Below are 15,623 nucleotides of genomic sequence, written 5' to 3' on the forward strand. Positions count from 1 at the left end.
GGCCAGGCTGGACAGGGCTTGGAGCAACCTGGGAGAATGGCCCATGGCAGGGGGTGGGACTGGATGATCTTCAAGGTCCCTTCCAACTCAAACCATTCCACAATTCCACGACTCATAACACGTAGGGCAGATCCACCCAACAGCTGCACATCACCTACACCAGCCCTGCTGCCACCACAGCCCCAGGGACCCCCTTCTCTTCTGCCAACATCTGAAGCCACCCCAGGATCAACCTGGATTTGAGAGAGCAATTTCTATAAACACAAATCCCAGCAGATTTAACTCTGACTTTTACCATTGCATTTTTAACACACAACAAACATTTGGAATAGTTTCATTCATCCTTTTTGTATTAATTGCTTCCAACAGCTCAGCATTTCTGTCTGGGCCACTCCTGGGCTTGTGGCACATGGAATTCAAATCAAATCCCAAAGGAATGGCAAGCCATACAGGCTGGTAGCCTGTCTTCCCACCAGCAGCTAAGCAGAAGTTCAGGAAAACTCTGCCTATTTCTTTAACACTAAGAAAATTTATTTCTTCACTTCCCTTGGCTGAAGAGAAGAATCAATGCTTTGTGTGCTGGGTCTCAGGCTCTTGTTTCATTTGCATTAAGGAGATAACGAGGCAGAATATTAACCTGAGCCTTTTCTGCAGCCACAGAGGGAAAGGAAAACTCCACCCCACAGGAAACAAGGCTCTGGGCTCAGGGGAGACCTCCAGCAGCCTCTCACAGAGCAGGATGGCCCCACACCTCCAGCAGCCTCTCACAGAGCAGGATGGCCCCACACCCCCAGCAGCCTCTCACAGAGCAGGATGGCCCCACACCCCCAGCAGCCTCTCACAGAGCAGGATGGTCCCACACCTCCAGCAGCCTCTCACAGAGCAGGATGGTCCCACACCTCCAGCAGCCTCTCACAGAGCAGGATGGTCCCACACCTCCAGCAGCCTCTCACAGAGCAGGATGGTCCCACACCTCCAGCAGCCTCTCACAGAGCAGGATGGTCCCACACCTCCAGCAGCCTCTCACAGAGCAGGATGGCCCCACACCTCCAGCAGCCTCTCACAGAGCAGGATGGCCCCACACCTCCAGCAGCCTCTCACAGAGCAGGATGGCCCCACACCCCCAGGGCCCTTGGGCTCCTCCCTGGCCCAAACACATCCCCAAACCCCCGTGCTGTGGAGGAGCCCTCCCGTGGGACAGATGCCAGCACAGGAAAGACATGCCAGCCCCCCTGCCTGGGCACCACAGGACATCCTTCCACAGGATGTGGATCCTTCAGCATTACCCAGGCATTCCCAGCTGTGACCTGGCCAAGGGGCTGCATTCCATCACCATTCCCTTTGCAGAAGGGACCAAGTTCTGCCCAGGACTGTGACCCTGCTGGTCTGGGGTCTGATGATCTGCCCTGACCCCACCGTGGCTGTGGCCAAGGACAGCACCCAAAGAGATGCCAGGAGGGGCAGCAGCTCCCTCCCAGCCCTGGCAAGGAGCAGAGCCCACATTCCTGGCATCCACACACACTGTCCTTCCTCCTCCTGCTGTGCCACAGGACCTGTCCCAGCTTCACCTCCAGGCTCCCAGCAGAGCAGCCACCCCCCTGCACCCACCATGCCCCCAAACCTGCCTGCAGGAGCACAGCACCCACAGCCCAGTTGGGAGGAGCAGAGCAGGGGTCCCACCACCATGGACCCCCCAGCAGGTTGGGCAGGCCCAGAGCACAAGAAAAGGGAAGGGAAAGGAGGAGGAAAGGGTCCCAAACTGAAGCAACAGGATGTACCTGTCTTGGAGCACCTTCCTTTCCTCAAACACTTGCCTTGATAGTCTCAGGTGTCACACAGAGAGGGAACAGGGCACAGGAAATTTTGGGCTCCATAAAAAATATCCAGCTAAGTAGGGGAGTCACCTCCAGGAGCAATGCAGGGTAAAGGATTCATCTGCTGACCAGCACAGAGCAGCAGGTGCCAAGCACTGCTCATCTCCCACAACACCAGAATGTCCCATGGCCACGGATCCACAGAATATCCCACACAGGACAACCCCCAAACCCCCACCATGTACCTGAGAGCATTGTCCAAACACTTCCTAAAATCTGGCAGCTTGGGGCAGGAACCAACTCCGCAAGTTTTGGAAACTGCAGCTCCCAAGGGCAGCTCTGACCATCCCCAAAGAGATCCAGCCCTCAGTGCTCTGGTATAAATACCCCAGGTGGCATTAACTGGGGTGCTGGCACAGCTGGGGGCAGTTCAGCCTCGTGCCTGAGCTTGATTAGGTGCAGGTGGTTCCAATTATCCAATCTGAACCTGCCAATACGAACAGGGAGGGATCTGCTGGAGCAAAGGACTTTCTTTTTTCCCCCTATAGAGAAGCTCACAGCCCAGGTGGAGATTTGCTCCTCACAAAAGAAACTACTACAGTGAATTCAAAGGCTTTGGTATGAATAAACACAGTGGTGGGGAGTTGGAAAGGAACCTAAAAGAGGTTTGGAGACAAGTCCAAGAGAGCTGGGAAACTTGACTTGAAAAGCCAGTCAGCTGCTTCACACTCTCAAATCCCACCTGGAGGCTCCTGACAGAAGATGTGAACTCCATACACTGAACTTTGCCCACTGAAGTCCTGACCTCTGAGACAGTGGCAGCAAATTGAGTCTGACTTGTTACTGAAAAGCTGCCTGTCCACCCAGTGCCTGGAAATCCCAAAAGAGAATTCCCACCTTCAAGAGGAGTTTGCTGTACCTAAAGCTGTGGTACATCAGTCACAGAGGCAGAGCCAGAGGCACCTGTGGGAGTGGGATACAGGGCCAGATCCAGAGGCCCAGAGACACCTGTGGGAATGGGATAAAGGGCCAGATCCAGAGCCCAGAGCCACTTGTGGGAGTGGGATAAAGGGCCAGATCCAGAGCCCAGAGCCACTTGTGGGAGTGGGATAAAGGGCCAGATCCAGAGCCACTTGTGGGAGTGGGATAAAGGAGCCAGATCCAGAGCCCCAGAGACACTTGTGGGAGTGGGATACAGGGGGCAGATCCAGAGGCCCAGAGACACCTGTGGGAGTGGGATAAAGGGCCAGATCCACAGCCACTTGTGGGAGTGGGATACAGGGCCAGATCCAGAGCTCCAGAGACACCTGTGGGAGTGGGATACAGGGCCAGATCCAGAGGCCCAGAGCCACTTGTGGGAGTGGGATAAAGGAGCCAGATCCAGAGCCCCAGAGACACTTGTGGGAGTGGGATAAAGGGCCAGATCCAGAGCTCCAGAGACACCTGTGGGAGTGGGATACAGGGGGCAAATCCAGAGCCCCAGAGACACTCGTGGGAGTGGGATACAGGGCCAGATCCAGAGCCTCAGAGACACTCGTGGGAGTGGGATACAGGGCCAGATCCAGAGACACCTGTGGGAGTGGGATAAAGGAGCCAGATCCAGAGCCCCAGAGACACCTGTGGGAGTGGGATACAGGGCCAGATCCAGAGCTCCAGAGACACCTGTGGGAGGAGGATACAGGGCCAGACCCAGAGCCACGTGTGGGAGGCAGGTACAGGTTTCCTTCAGACTGTGCAAGGGCTGGAGCTCAGCACACCAACCTCTTGCTGGCACCACACAGCCCTCCTGGAGCAGGGGAGAGGTTTAGGATCCTCCCTGCCCTCCAGGTGGGTGACAGCAAGGACCCCATGTCTTGCAGGAAGGGAAGAAGAGGCAGGGAACACACACAGCTCTAAAGCATCTGTCCTAGGAGCTGCTCCAAAACACAGTAAACATCTTCCAACACATCCCAGAGCTCCTCATGGATGGGCTCAATGTCCCCTTGTCCCTTCTGACACTGGTCAGGCCCCACCTGCCTGGATGTCACCCTGCAGACAGGGACCAAGCCTGGCTGCTCAAGGACAAGCAATGAGCACTGGGAGTGCCTGGAGCAGGGAAATGGTGCACAGGGATGGCGAGCAGGAGCCGAGGGAAGCTCAGGGCCACTCACAGGGCACGACACGGCTCTCAGGGATGCAGGCTGTTAAGCCAACTGGGTTTTTCCAACCTCCCTTTATTTCAGTGGGAGCCCTGCCAGCACCCACAGCACCGCCCCGGCCCCAGGGCTCCCCACAGCACCCACAGGGCTTCATGCCCCCCAACCCCACCGCCTGAGGGGAGAGGAACGACACCCCCAGCCCAGACAGCCCGCTGAGACCCCCCAGTCTCCCCAGCAGCTCCCACCCCAGTCCACCGAGGCTGCACCACTGGGGAAGGAAGATGTGGGAGGGAAATTCCTACTATTCACATGCAAAGATGCTCAGCTTTGCCTGAAGTGCCCCACACCCCCCAGTGCCTCGAGGGATCTTCCGTCTGGCAAAGCTGAGCGGCTTCACTTTGACTTTGGGGACAGCCCTTAGGTTGGAAAGGACCTTGAAAAGAGAGGACTCATAAGGAGGAAGGGAGGAGGGAGGTCACGACATGCCCTCACCCCGAATCCTGCTATCTCCAGGAGAAAAGGAGTCACCGCCGCTTCCTCCGCTTCCCACGCACATTCCCAGAACAAACGCAGGCAGGGACCGCGCGGGGCAGTGCCCGGGGAACAGCAAAACGGGGAAGAGCCGGACACCAGGCCTGGAGCAGAACCCTCCCCGCCAGCCCTCGGACCCGGCGCGGGGCCACACGGCGGGATTGTGGGGTGGCTGGGGCAGGATGGCACCCACGGGAGCCCCGGCTCGGGCAGGGCCGTGCGAGGGGTGGCAGGAGGAGCCAGCGGGGCTAATCCAGCGCCAAGGGGACACAGCAGCCCCCGCGCCCCTCGTTCACAAGCCCCGCACGGATTGGGGGGGAACGAGCAGGGCTAAAGCCCTTCCTGCAGCACAAGGTCAGTCCTCGCTAGAGCAGCGCGTCTGGCCGATTCTTCGACAGCAGCGGCAGCGCTGCCTCGCCTGTCTGTGCCGCTCCCCGGCGCTGGCAGCTCAGCCTGCAGAGCTGAACCTGCGAGCAGCACCTCGGCCCCAGGCGCCTGGCCCTCGGCCCCAGCACCACTGTCCTCCAGCGAGACCCCTTCCCCAGGAGCCCCACGCCTGACCCCAAAGAGAGCTCCTCCCCACCAAAAAGGAGAGCTCTCACTTCCCTCAGTCCCCTCCAGCCCCAACAATGCTCTGCTCGCCCCAAGTCTGCTGCCTCATCTTCCCCCCCTCATCGCAAAGGGGCACCCCCTCTCCTGCCCGCAATGCTTCCTCCATGCTCCCTGTGCCTGGAAGCCCACCCAGCCCCAGGCCACTGTCCCCAGTACTCCACCTCTAATGCGGGCTCTTCATTAGGGCCACCGTTACCGCAGCCCTTCAGCCAACCCTTCCCTGCACAGACCAGGCTGTTTCCAAGCGCTCCCTCCCCACAAAGCACCCAGTGCCAGGTGACCCCGTCTCCGGGGATCACTGTGCTCTGCCAGACACCCCTGTGCCCGGGCTGACCACCCGTCATGCCACCCTCTGCCCGCTCTGTGCCACATGTGCCACCCCAGCTATCACCTCTCGAAGCCTGTCCCCTCCTGGGTCACACCTGGGCTCCCAGGAGGTCACACCAGTGTGTCCCACCTGTGTCACGGGCACCGTGACCTGGCACATCACACCATCCGGCACAGCACCCACCACCCCACGCACCACCACGGCCACGGCACCCACGCAGAGCCGCGGCACAGGAGCGGCCGTCAGAGCCCAGCGCTGGAGCCCCGTGATCCCGCAGCCCGCCCGGCTGCTGCGGGACCCGAGCCCGGCGCAGTTCTGGTGCCACTACCAGGCTGGTGCTGGAGCTTCCTGAGCCGCACCCGCTCCCCGTTTCCCGTTCCCAGCCCCGCCGTGCCCCGCGCTGGGGGCTGGCACTGGGACAGGGACACAGCCCGGTCCCGGCCGGTGCGGGAACGGCCCCGCGCTGCGGCCGCACCGGGGCCCCGGAGCGCCCCAGGAACGCAGCGCTGCCGGAGGGGCTGCCCGCGCCGGGCTCTGCGGGGAAGGGGAGGGGGACACCGGGCATGGGGACAGCAGGGACGGGGACCGCTGGGAATGGGGGCAGCGGGGATGGGGACACGGGGGATGCGGGCAGCGGGGATGGGCACACCGGGGATGGGGACACGGGGGATGCGAGCAGCGGGGATGGGCACACCGGGGATGGGGACACGGGGGATGCGAGCAGCGGGGATGGGGGGAATCGGGGATGGGGACAGCAGGGAGGGGGGCAATGGGGAAGCAGCACCGGGCAGTGGGGCACTGGGCACCTGGGGCAATGAGGAGGGGGCACCAGGGATGGAGTGAGCGCAGAGCAGGGCAGTGGGGAAGGGGCATTGCGGAGCGGGGCGATGGGGACCTGTCCTGCCCGGCCCGTGGCCGGGGGCCCCCGCCCGAGGCGGTGCGAAGTTTGCCGGGTGGCGCCGGGGCGGGAGCCGTGGCGGAGCGGGGCCGGGACCGCTCGGGATGCGGGGCGGGATGCGGGGCGAGGTGCGGGTCGGGACCGCTCGGGATGCGCAGCAAGGTGCGGGTCGCGGCCGCTCTGGCACTCACCGTCTGCTGGAGGTCGGGGATGCCGATGCGGACGACGATGGCGCCGGGCGCGGGCTCCTCCATGCGCGCCGGGGCCGCCAGCTTGGGGGAGCGGGGCCCGGCGGGGCCCCGGCCCGGGTCGAGCCGCGTCTCCTCCCGCAGGCCGGCGCTCGGCTCCCCGGTGGCGGCGGCGCGGGGCTGGCGCTCCGGCAGCGGCTCCGGCGGCGGCGACTCCGGGCTCTCATGCTGGCTGCCGGCGGGGCTCAGAGGCATGCTCCGTGCGGCGCGGCGGGCGGCCGGCACCCGCACCGCCACCGCCACCGCCGGCCGCGCTCACGGCCCGCCCGGGGGCCCTGCGGGGACAAGGACACGCCGTCAGCCCGGCTGGGGCACCCCGGCACAGGGGCACCCCCCAGGAGACCTCCACGGTGCACACGGGCATCCCCATGGGATCCTCGCTAGGGAGCATCTCTCGGGAGGGGACCCCCACACTGCACACAGGCATCCTGGCTGGGGCCCCACGGCATGCCCGGCAGGAGACCCCCATGGTGCACATGGGCACCTCCACAGGGACCCCTCAATCACCCCCCATCACCCCAGCCGGGATCATCCCCTGGCCCTGACCGTTCCCTGGGAAGCACCCAAAAGCAGCCCCCCACTCTGCATATGGACATCCCTGCAGGGACCCCACAAACTCCTCCAGCAGGGATTGTCCCTCAGCAGCAACCATTCCATGGCAGGGGACCCCCAGGCTGCACATGGACATCCTGTGGGAACCCCACAGAACCCCTCAGCAGGGACCATTCCCTGGCAGGGGACCCCCAGGCTGCACATGGACATCCCTGTGGGAACCCCACAGAACCCCTCAGCAGGGACCATTCCCCAGAGATCCCAGGAGCAAACCCCCATTCTGTGCATGAGTATCCCCACAGGGGCCCCACAGAACCCCCCCAGCAGAGACTATCCCCCAGCAGGGACCATCCCCAGGAGGGGTCTGGGAGCAAACCCCTACTCTGCACATGGACATCCCCATGGGGACCCCACAAACCCCCCAGCAGGGACCATCCCCAGGAGGTGTCTGGGAGCAGACCCCTACTCTGCACATGGACATCCCCATGGGGACCCCACAAACCCCCCAGCAAGGACCATCACCTGGGAGGGGACCCCCACACTGCACACAAGGACCTTGGCTGGGAACCCACAGCACAACCCCAGCAAGGACCATTGCCCAGCAGGGGCTCAACAGAGGATGCCCAGCCTGTGCTGGGGAACCAGGTGGGGACCCCCACACTGCCCCCAGGACACCCCAACAAGAACCTCATGCAGGACCCATAAATGCCCCACACAAAGATCCTTCCATCTCAGGAACCCCCTGCCAACCACACAGGACTCTTCCAAAGCCACCCCCATAGGGTTCCTCATGGCAGGGACACTGTGGGGACACCCCCTACCCAGATCCTTGTGTTGGGGGTCTTGCAGAGGATCACACCCATCATACATTGAACCCTCACATCAGGGACCTCTCCCAAAAGCTCCACACCAGACAGACCTCTCCAAGAAGCTCCACATACTGTCCCCACAGTGGGCATGTGCCCAGTGCAGTGTCCCCCAGCCATCCAACACAGACCCCTCCCCACCCTGTCAGCAGAGCATGGACCTGCCCCAGGTTCACCCTGTCCCAGCTGTGCAGACACCCAGAGCCTCTGCCCACCCCAGGAGGGCCCAGGGTGCAGCACAGAGGGTCTGGACACCACACCCAGGAGCTGAGGATGGGCTCTCCCAGCTCCTGCAGCCTGCTCTGCTCCTTGGATCTTGTCTCCACTCCACCACCATTGTCCCCAGTCTGTCCCAGTCTGTCCCTGTTCCCCATCTCCAACCAGGATTCCCCATCTCCACATCTGCACCAGCACACCTGGACCCCCTGCCTGGCTCCTGCCCAGCTGCCGGGGGACTCAGGAGGTGGCTGGACATCAGCAGGATGTGACTTGTGGGGCTCAGCTGCCTGTCTTGGGTTTTACAGGGCAGAGCTTTGATCCTGGCCCTGTGAAACTGTTGATGTGGCTGGAGCTCTGCCCACCATGAGGTCCCCAACACCCCTTTTTGGAGGCCCAGACAGGCAGACTGACCCCTGTGCTGCAGCTCCAGCATCTCCTTCACCATCCCCTGAGCCAGGAACTGGCTGCCAGGAGGTTCCCAAAGTGCCTCACACTTGGACAACAGGATGCAGTTGTGCCCTCATGCCAAAGTTTGGGGAATGGGAGGGCAGCTGACCTGTGTTCCCTCCCCAGAGACCTTTCCAACAGGGAAGTCCCCGGCGTGGTGGCCGGAGCAGCTCCCATGGAGCTCCAGTGTGGAGCAGAGGCACCAGCAGCCACCTCCCAGGCTCTGACCTCTGCCAGTGAGGGCTAAGGAGGGGCAGGAGGGCTCTGCCCGCCCAGGGTCATGCCCTCACTCCCAGGCAGGGCCAGGGCAGGGACTGCCCTGCCAGGAGCAGATGGAATGCCGGGCTGAGCCCTGCAGGTCTGTGCACGGTCCATGGCTGGCTGCGATTCAAGGCTTTAATCTACGTGACAATCCTCCCACAGAAATAGCCCCCAAACCACGGGGAGCTGCAGAGATTTACGGTATGGCCTCGATCTGTCCAGGAAATGAGTAATGGCTCTTCCTTGGCCCTCCCACCCCGAGGCTGAGGGACTGCCCAGGGCAGGGATCGCTGGGACCCGAACTCTGCCAGCCCCAAAAGACTCTCCCAGCTGGAGCAGCACCTGCTGCAAACACCCTGCACTGGCAGAACTGGTGAGACAGGCACAGCTCCAGCCACAGACCTGGAGGTTTGGGGTCACAGGGTGAGTCTAACGGGTCCTGAGCATGAGCACCACAACTCAGTGGCACAAGAATGGAAACCATGGCTAGATCTGGACAGTGAGATCAGCCCAGAAGCCACTGGCTGATCTCTGGGCTCCTCCTTTCCTTCCATCCACATCTGCTGGTGAGCCACAGGTCCCTTCTGGCTGCACAGCTGCAGGGAGCAGAGCCTGGGAGTCTCCTGCACCCTTCATTCCCATCCCCTGGACTCTCAGAGGGGCCTGGGTGGGAGGGTTCAGTTTGAGCAATCCCAACCCAGTCCCTTTGTAAGGTGTGAGAAAACATTCCTGCCCAGCAGCAAATCCAGCCAAATCCGTGGCTTTCCAGGGTGCCTGTCCCACGGCATCACTCCTGCTGTGGCTCCACAGGGTCTGGAAGAGCTTCCAAGCAGGGCCCTGGGGTGAGCACAGCCAAGACCAGCAGTGCTGGAAAGGCAGCTCTGGAGCACACAAGGCCACCTGGGAAAAGCAAAGGCTGCAGGGGACAGGCTGAGCTCTCCAGCTCTGAGCTGGGGACACTGGGGACAAGGTGGGGCTGGTGAGGGGAAGAAGTGGCTGAGATGACTCAGTCACCACCAGCCCTGAGAAAGAGCCACCAGCTGTGCCTCCCCCAGCACAAAGAAGAGGGGTCAGGAAGGGAGATGGCTCAAGAGTCTGGGGAACAAAGGGCCAGAAAAGGGAGCTCAGGGAGTCTGAACTGGCTTCCCACTGCCAGAGGGCAGGGTTGGATGGGATATTGGGAAGGAATTCTTCCCTGTGAGGCACAGGTTGGGCAGAGAAGCTGTGGCTGCCCCTGGATCCCTGGGAGTGTCCAAGGCCAGGTTGGACAGGGCTTGGAGCAACCTGGGCTATGGAAGGTGTCCCAGGTGTTCCAGGGGTGGCACTGGATGGGCTTTATGGTCCCTTCCCACCCAAACCAGTCTGTGATTCGCTAACTGGGAAGCCATGGCACAATTTCCTGCAATTCCCTGGCTGGGATTGCTCCCTGAGGATGGCAGTGCCCATGGAAGGGCAGAGCCTTTCCAGGTGGAGAGTTGGACCTGCAAGTAGCCCAAGGCTGGACACAAAATGTGCCATCACCACCATCCAGCTCCTCCCACAGGCCTGGGATGAGGACTGGGACTTTTATTAGTGACCTGGAAGAGGGGATCAAACAGCACCTTAATGAAATGGGGCACGAAACCAGGAGCAGGCAAGTGCAAAGGCCCTAAAGAGATCAGGAAGAAGAGCAGGAGGAACACAAAGGCAGCACAGAGGAGCCCTTTGGATCCATCCTGCAGCCACAGTGTCCCATGGGATCTGTCCCATGGCCCCTCAGGAGCAAATCCCCCTGTGCCAGGCTGGCAGTGCCCACCTGAGTTCTGTCCAACTATTCCCCATCATTGATTTTATTTATTTCCTTTCTTTTTCTGTCTTGTCATTTCACTAGGGGGAGAAATTAAACACTCCAGATGGTAATCACCAGGATTATTCTGGCTTTTTTTTTCCCCCCAATCTTCTGGTACCTCATTAGTTCCCAATAATATTTAAGACCCAACTGTGAATGGTTGGGAAAATGCACTGGCCACCCCCAAACCCCATTACAGACTTGCAGAGTCATTCACGTTCATGTTCTCTTATTAAATCAACCTCTCTGCTGAGGGAAAAAAAGTATCACTTATCCTTTTCTCAAGTTGAGTATCTCAGAAATCACAACCCAATGAGTCTTATTCTCACACCAGGGAAAACTGATGAAAAATCATCAAAAGGAGTTATAAAATCTTTCAAGAAGATTTTCTAGTGACAGGAGCAAACCAGCAATGCTTCCATCACAGAAAGTCACGCCCTGCCAGTCTAGTAGAGCTCCCTGCACGTGCCACCAGGAGCAGCAGCAAGTGAAACCCAAGGCAGAGCATTTTGCTGGGATTTCTGAGTATGTTTTGGATTTCTGAGCACTCACCAAAGGTTCATAACTGAGCCAACTTCACCTCTGATGCTGTGAGAAACAGCATTCCCCGATGGCCTCTCCATCATCCCAGCATTACAGTCTAAGCCACCTTCCCATTGCCCACCAGGAGCAGCCCATCCCACAGGGATCATCCCACACTGTGCTGCTGATCACTGGCACCTTCAGGGCTCTCCCTGGGGGCTCCAGGTTCCCCTGAACTGAGGGAACTCAGAACCACAACCATCCCTCGGGCTACCACTGGATTATCCTCCCTCTGGTGGGAGGGCATCCAGCCAGAAGAATCCTGGGAAAGGTGCAGTGGTGGCACCTGGGAAGGTGCAACAGGTAAAGTCTGAGGAAGAGAAGCAGCCCCAGGCCATGACAAGAGCAGGAAGAAGAACCAAAGCACTCCCAGCAGTGGTGCCATCTGGAACTGCTCCAGAGACAGGGCAGCTGGCACCTCCCTGAGGAGAAGGGAAGGTGCTGCCACTCCATCCCCTGGCAGCGTGTCCAACAGGCTCCAAAGGGAGCCCAGACAGGGGTGCAAAGACCTGTGGCCGCTGTCAGCACTGGCATCAGCTCCTGCAGCCTGGGAGCTGTGCCCAGAGCCGTGCAGAGCCAGAGCCAGGCAGTGCCAGGCTGTGCAGAGCCAGAGGATGCTCTTGCCACCCTCGCCGAGCCCTCTGACAGCCTCCTGCCCAACTCCTTCCTCCAGGTCTCCTCTCTCTCCTCTCCTCTTCCTGGAAAGCTGTTTCAGACCCTCCCTCGCTGTGATGGTGAGGAATGGCCTAATTTCGAGCCCACACATTCGCGGCTACTTCACTCTCCTCTTGCGTCAGCATTGTCTGAAGCCTGAGCAGCTCCTCTCTCCTCCTTTGTTTGGGGAAGTATTTATATCCGTGGCACAGGCAGCGATCAGAGCCACGCTCGGGCTCCTCTCTGCCACCTCCGTGGGCTCCTCTCTGCCACCTCCGTGGGCTCCTCTCGCATGGCAGACCCCTCCCCATCTGGAGGGATGCACAGACTCAGGGACCAGGTGGTCACAGGGAGCCACTGGATATTCAGGGACACAAAATAACCCAAATCCAGAGTCCTGTGCCTGCCCAGGCTTCAAATCCTCGTCCTGGTCTCAGCTCCAGCCCCACAGATAAGAACAGTCTGCCAGGGAGCACCGAAACAGAAATCAAGGATGGGAGCAGCTGATGCCTCAAATCTTCTCAAATCAAGGGGCACTGAAGAGTCTCAGCATGGAGGAAGAGCAGAAAGGAACCTTCCCCATCCTCCCCCTCCCCAGGGCTGTTGGCCACCTTCCCAGGCATCGTGCCCACAAACCCCTGAGCGGGTTGTCCTGCCCCCAGAAATGCCCCAGCCCCAGGTTGTTACAGCCACACAGCCCGACCGGGACCGGCAGTTTTCGCTGGCAGGATCAGGGTTAAATTCCCTCCCCTCCCCAGCACCTGCTCTCCCATGCACGAAAGGGAGGGCGGGTGAGCTGCTCCTCCACACTCACACCCCCCCAGCCCTCCAAGGCCCGGCCCCTCTGCGAACAGGGGCCCCAGGGACAGGCAAGCATGGGAGCACCTGGATCTCCGTGTCCCCAGGTGCTGACACCTCAGACACGGTGCCAGGGGCTGCAAACGTGCTGCATTCCTGGGAGTGACAGCCAGGGTGGCACCGAGCTGGCAGGAGCCAGGCACTTGTGCCCTGCTGGTGTGTGGGAGAAGCACAACACTCCCTGTTCCCCACGGACCAGCTCCCTGTGCTCCAGGACTCCCCACGTGGCACTGGGGTCGTGGGGGATACAGCAGTGGAGGTCAAGGGGAAACCCAGTGGGTGTCCCTGCCAGGTGTCACTGGGATCACTGGGATCACTGGGAACGGCCCAGGAAGAGCTGTTGTGGTACTGACTCCTGCTCTGAAAGGACCAGCTGGGACCTTCCAGCAGCCCAGCACAGAGACAGCTGCTCCAAGACAGGGCAGCACATTCACCCCAGCACCAGCACCAGCCCTGCCCAGCCCTGCTCTGCCCTGCCCTGCCAGACCCTGCACACGTGGCTGTGATGCCCAGGCCGTTCCTGCCTCTCCAGAGTTGGGATCCAACACTTTCTCCAGCAGCTCCCACCCCGCACTCCACTCCTGCAGCGGCACCGAGCCCAGCCCTGGCTCTGTTGTGGGATCTTCTGAGTCCTTGCAGGACCAGAGACCCCTGGGCTGTGTCCAAGAGCCTTGCCAGGACCCCCAGCCCTTCCTGGCTGTGTCAAAGAGCCCAGCCCGGAACCCCAGTCCTCCTTGGCAGCACAGGGACCCCCAGCTCGGACCCCCAGCCCTGCCTGGCAGCACAGGGAGCCCAGCCAGGACCCCCAGCCCTCCCTGGCAGCACAGGGAGCCCAGCCCAGACCCCCAGCCCTCCCTGGCTATGCAGGGAGCCCAGCCAGGACCCCCAGCCCTGCCTGGCCATGCAGGGAGCCCAGCCAGGACCCCCAGCCCTCCCTGGGAGCCCAACCTGGACCCCCAACCCTCCCTGCCCTCCCTGGGAGCCCAGCCCTCACCTGGCAGCACAGGGAACCCATCCCAGACCCCCAGTCCAGAACCCCAGCCCTCTCTGCCCTCCCTGAGAGCCCAGCCCTCACCTGGCAGCACAGGGAGCCCATCCCAGACCCATAGCCCTCCCTGGGAGCCCAGTCCAGACCCCCAGCCCAGACCTCCAGCCCAGACCCCCAACCCTCCCTGCCCTCCCTGGGAGCCCAGCCCTCACCTGGCAGCACAGGGAGCCCATCCCAGACCCTCAGCCCTCTCTGGGAGCCCAGCCCAGACCCCCAGCCCTCCCTGGCAGCCCAGCCCTCACCTGGCAGGATCCGGCAGTGCCTGCTCTGGCTCGGGCAGCGCTGCCCACAGCCCCAGCAGAGCCGTCCTGCCCCACAGCCCCGACGTTACTGATTTACCAGGGGCGGCCGCAGCCGCCGCGGGAACACACGGTCGATGCTCCCAGGCCCTGTGGAAGGCACGGAGGCCTCGGCAGGGGGGGGATTGTGCTGCTCTGACCCCCGCACAGAGCTCAGAGCCCCCCATGGGGTGTCAGGACCTTGGGGTTTGCACAGAGCACCTTGCCACGGAGCCGGGGCTGCTCCTTGGTACCCTGCCAGCTCCGGGATGCCGGGGCTGTCCTCATGGCTTATCTGGGCACCAGCAGGTCAGTCGGCACTGCTGTTTGCTGTGGCTTGGTCCCAGCCCCACGTGACAGCGACACAAAGCAGCCTGGACCAGCCCAACCTTGTCCTTTCCCACCGCTGCCCATGTCCTGCAGAAGGAATCTGTGCTGGCAGGGCAGGGGCAGGGGCAGGGACAGGGACAGGGGCAGGGGCAGGGGCAGGGGCAGTGGCAGGAACAGGGGCAGGGGCAGGGGCAGGGACTGGGGCAGGAGCAGGGACAGGGGCAGGAGCAGTGGCAGGGACAGGGGCAGGGGCAGGGGCAGAGACAGGGACAGGGACAGGGGCAGGGGCAGAGACAGGGGCAGGGACAGGGGCAGGGGCAGGGACTGGGGCAGGGGCAGGGACAGGGACAGGAGCAGGGACAGGGGCAGGAGCAGTGGCAGGGACAGGGGCAGGGGCAGGGACAGGGGCAGGGACAGGGGCAGGGACAGGGGCAGGGGCAGGGGCAGGGGCAGGGGCAGGGGCAGGGACAGGGACAGGGACAGGGACAGGGGCAGGGACAGGGACAGGGACAGGGACAGGGGCAGGGAAAGGTGCAGGACTGCACCCACTGGAGTCCCAGACTGTGCCAGGACACGCAGAGCAGGAACGGTGCTCATCGATCAGCCCCTGTGTGCCTGCGGTGTCCTCCAGTGCCTGACGGGTAATTCTCCTGCCCATTGATTTTCCCTCTCCCCGTTTGCCAGGGTTAGTGGGTCACTGGGGATGTGCAGAGGATTAAAGGGCAAGTCCCACATCACAGCAGGGCAGGGAGCAAACCCGCAGTGCCAGCGCTTGGCTGTGCCAGGGGGATGCGATGGCAGAGTGGGGCTGACCCCAGGGAGGGGCAGCAGGACAAGGAGCAGCATCCTGTGCCCACCTGGGACCACCAAGGTTTGTCTGTGTCTCTGAGTGTCCAGCAAAGAGTCAAAGTACCCCTGAACTCCCCTGCCATGGGCAGGGACACCTCCCATAGCCCAGGGTGCTCCAAGCCCTGTCCAGCCTGGCCTGGGACACTCCCAGGGATCCAGGGACAGCCACAGCTTCTCTGCCCAACCTGTGCCAGGGCCTGCCCACCCTCCCAGCCAGCAATTCCTTCCCAATATCCCATCTATCCCTGCCCTCTGGCAGTGAGAAGCCATTCCCATTGTTCT

The 15,623-nt window shown here is 61.8% G+C and overlaps 1 protein-coding gene across 1 annotated transcript in view; it reads right to left on the reverse strand.

The window, feature by feature from the left end:
* Positions 1-14,193, reverse strand: part of SHANK3 (SH3 and multiple ankyrin repeat domains 3) — a 269,795-nt gene extending 255,602 nt beyond the window's left edge. The window contains exons 1-2 of the mRNA XM_071550093.1: positions 14,127-14,193; positions 6,513-6,844 (exon numbers count right to left, since the gene is read on the reverse strand). Of these exons, the coding sequence (XP_071406194.1) occupies positions 6,513-6,764 (252 nt within the window). The 5' untranslated portion in view covers positions 6,765-6,844; positions 14,127-14,193. The remainder of the gene's footprint in view (positions 1-6,512; positions 6,845-14,126) is intronic.
* Positions 14,194-15,623: the final 1,430 nt, after the last annotated feature.

This window comes from Pithys albifrons, chromosome 3, assembly GCF_047495875.1.
Source record: "Pithys albifrons albifrons isolate INPA30051 chromosome 3, PitAlb_v1, whole genome shotgun sequence".
Lineage (NCBI taxonomy): Eukaryota > Metazoa > Chordata > Aves > Passeriformes > Thamnophilidae > Pithys > Pithys albifrons.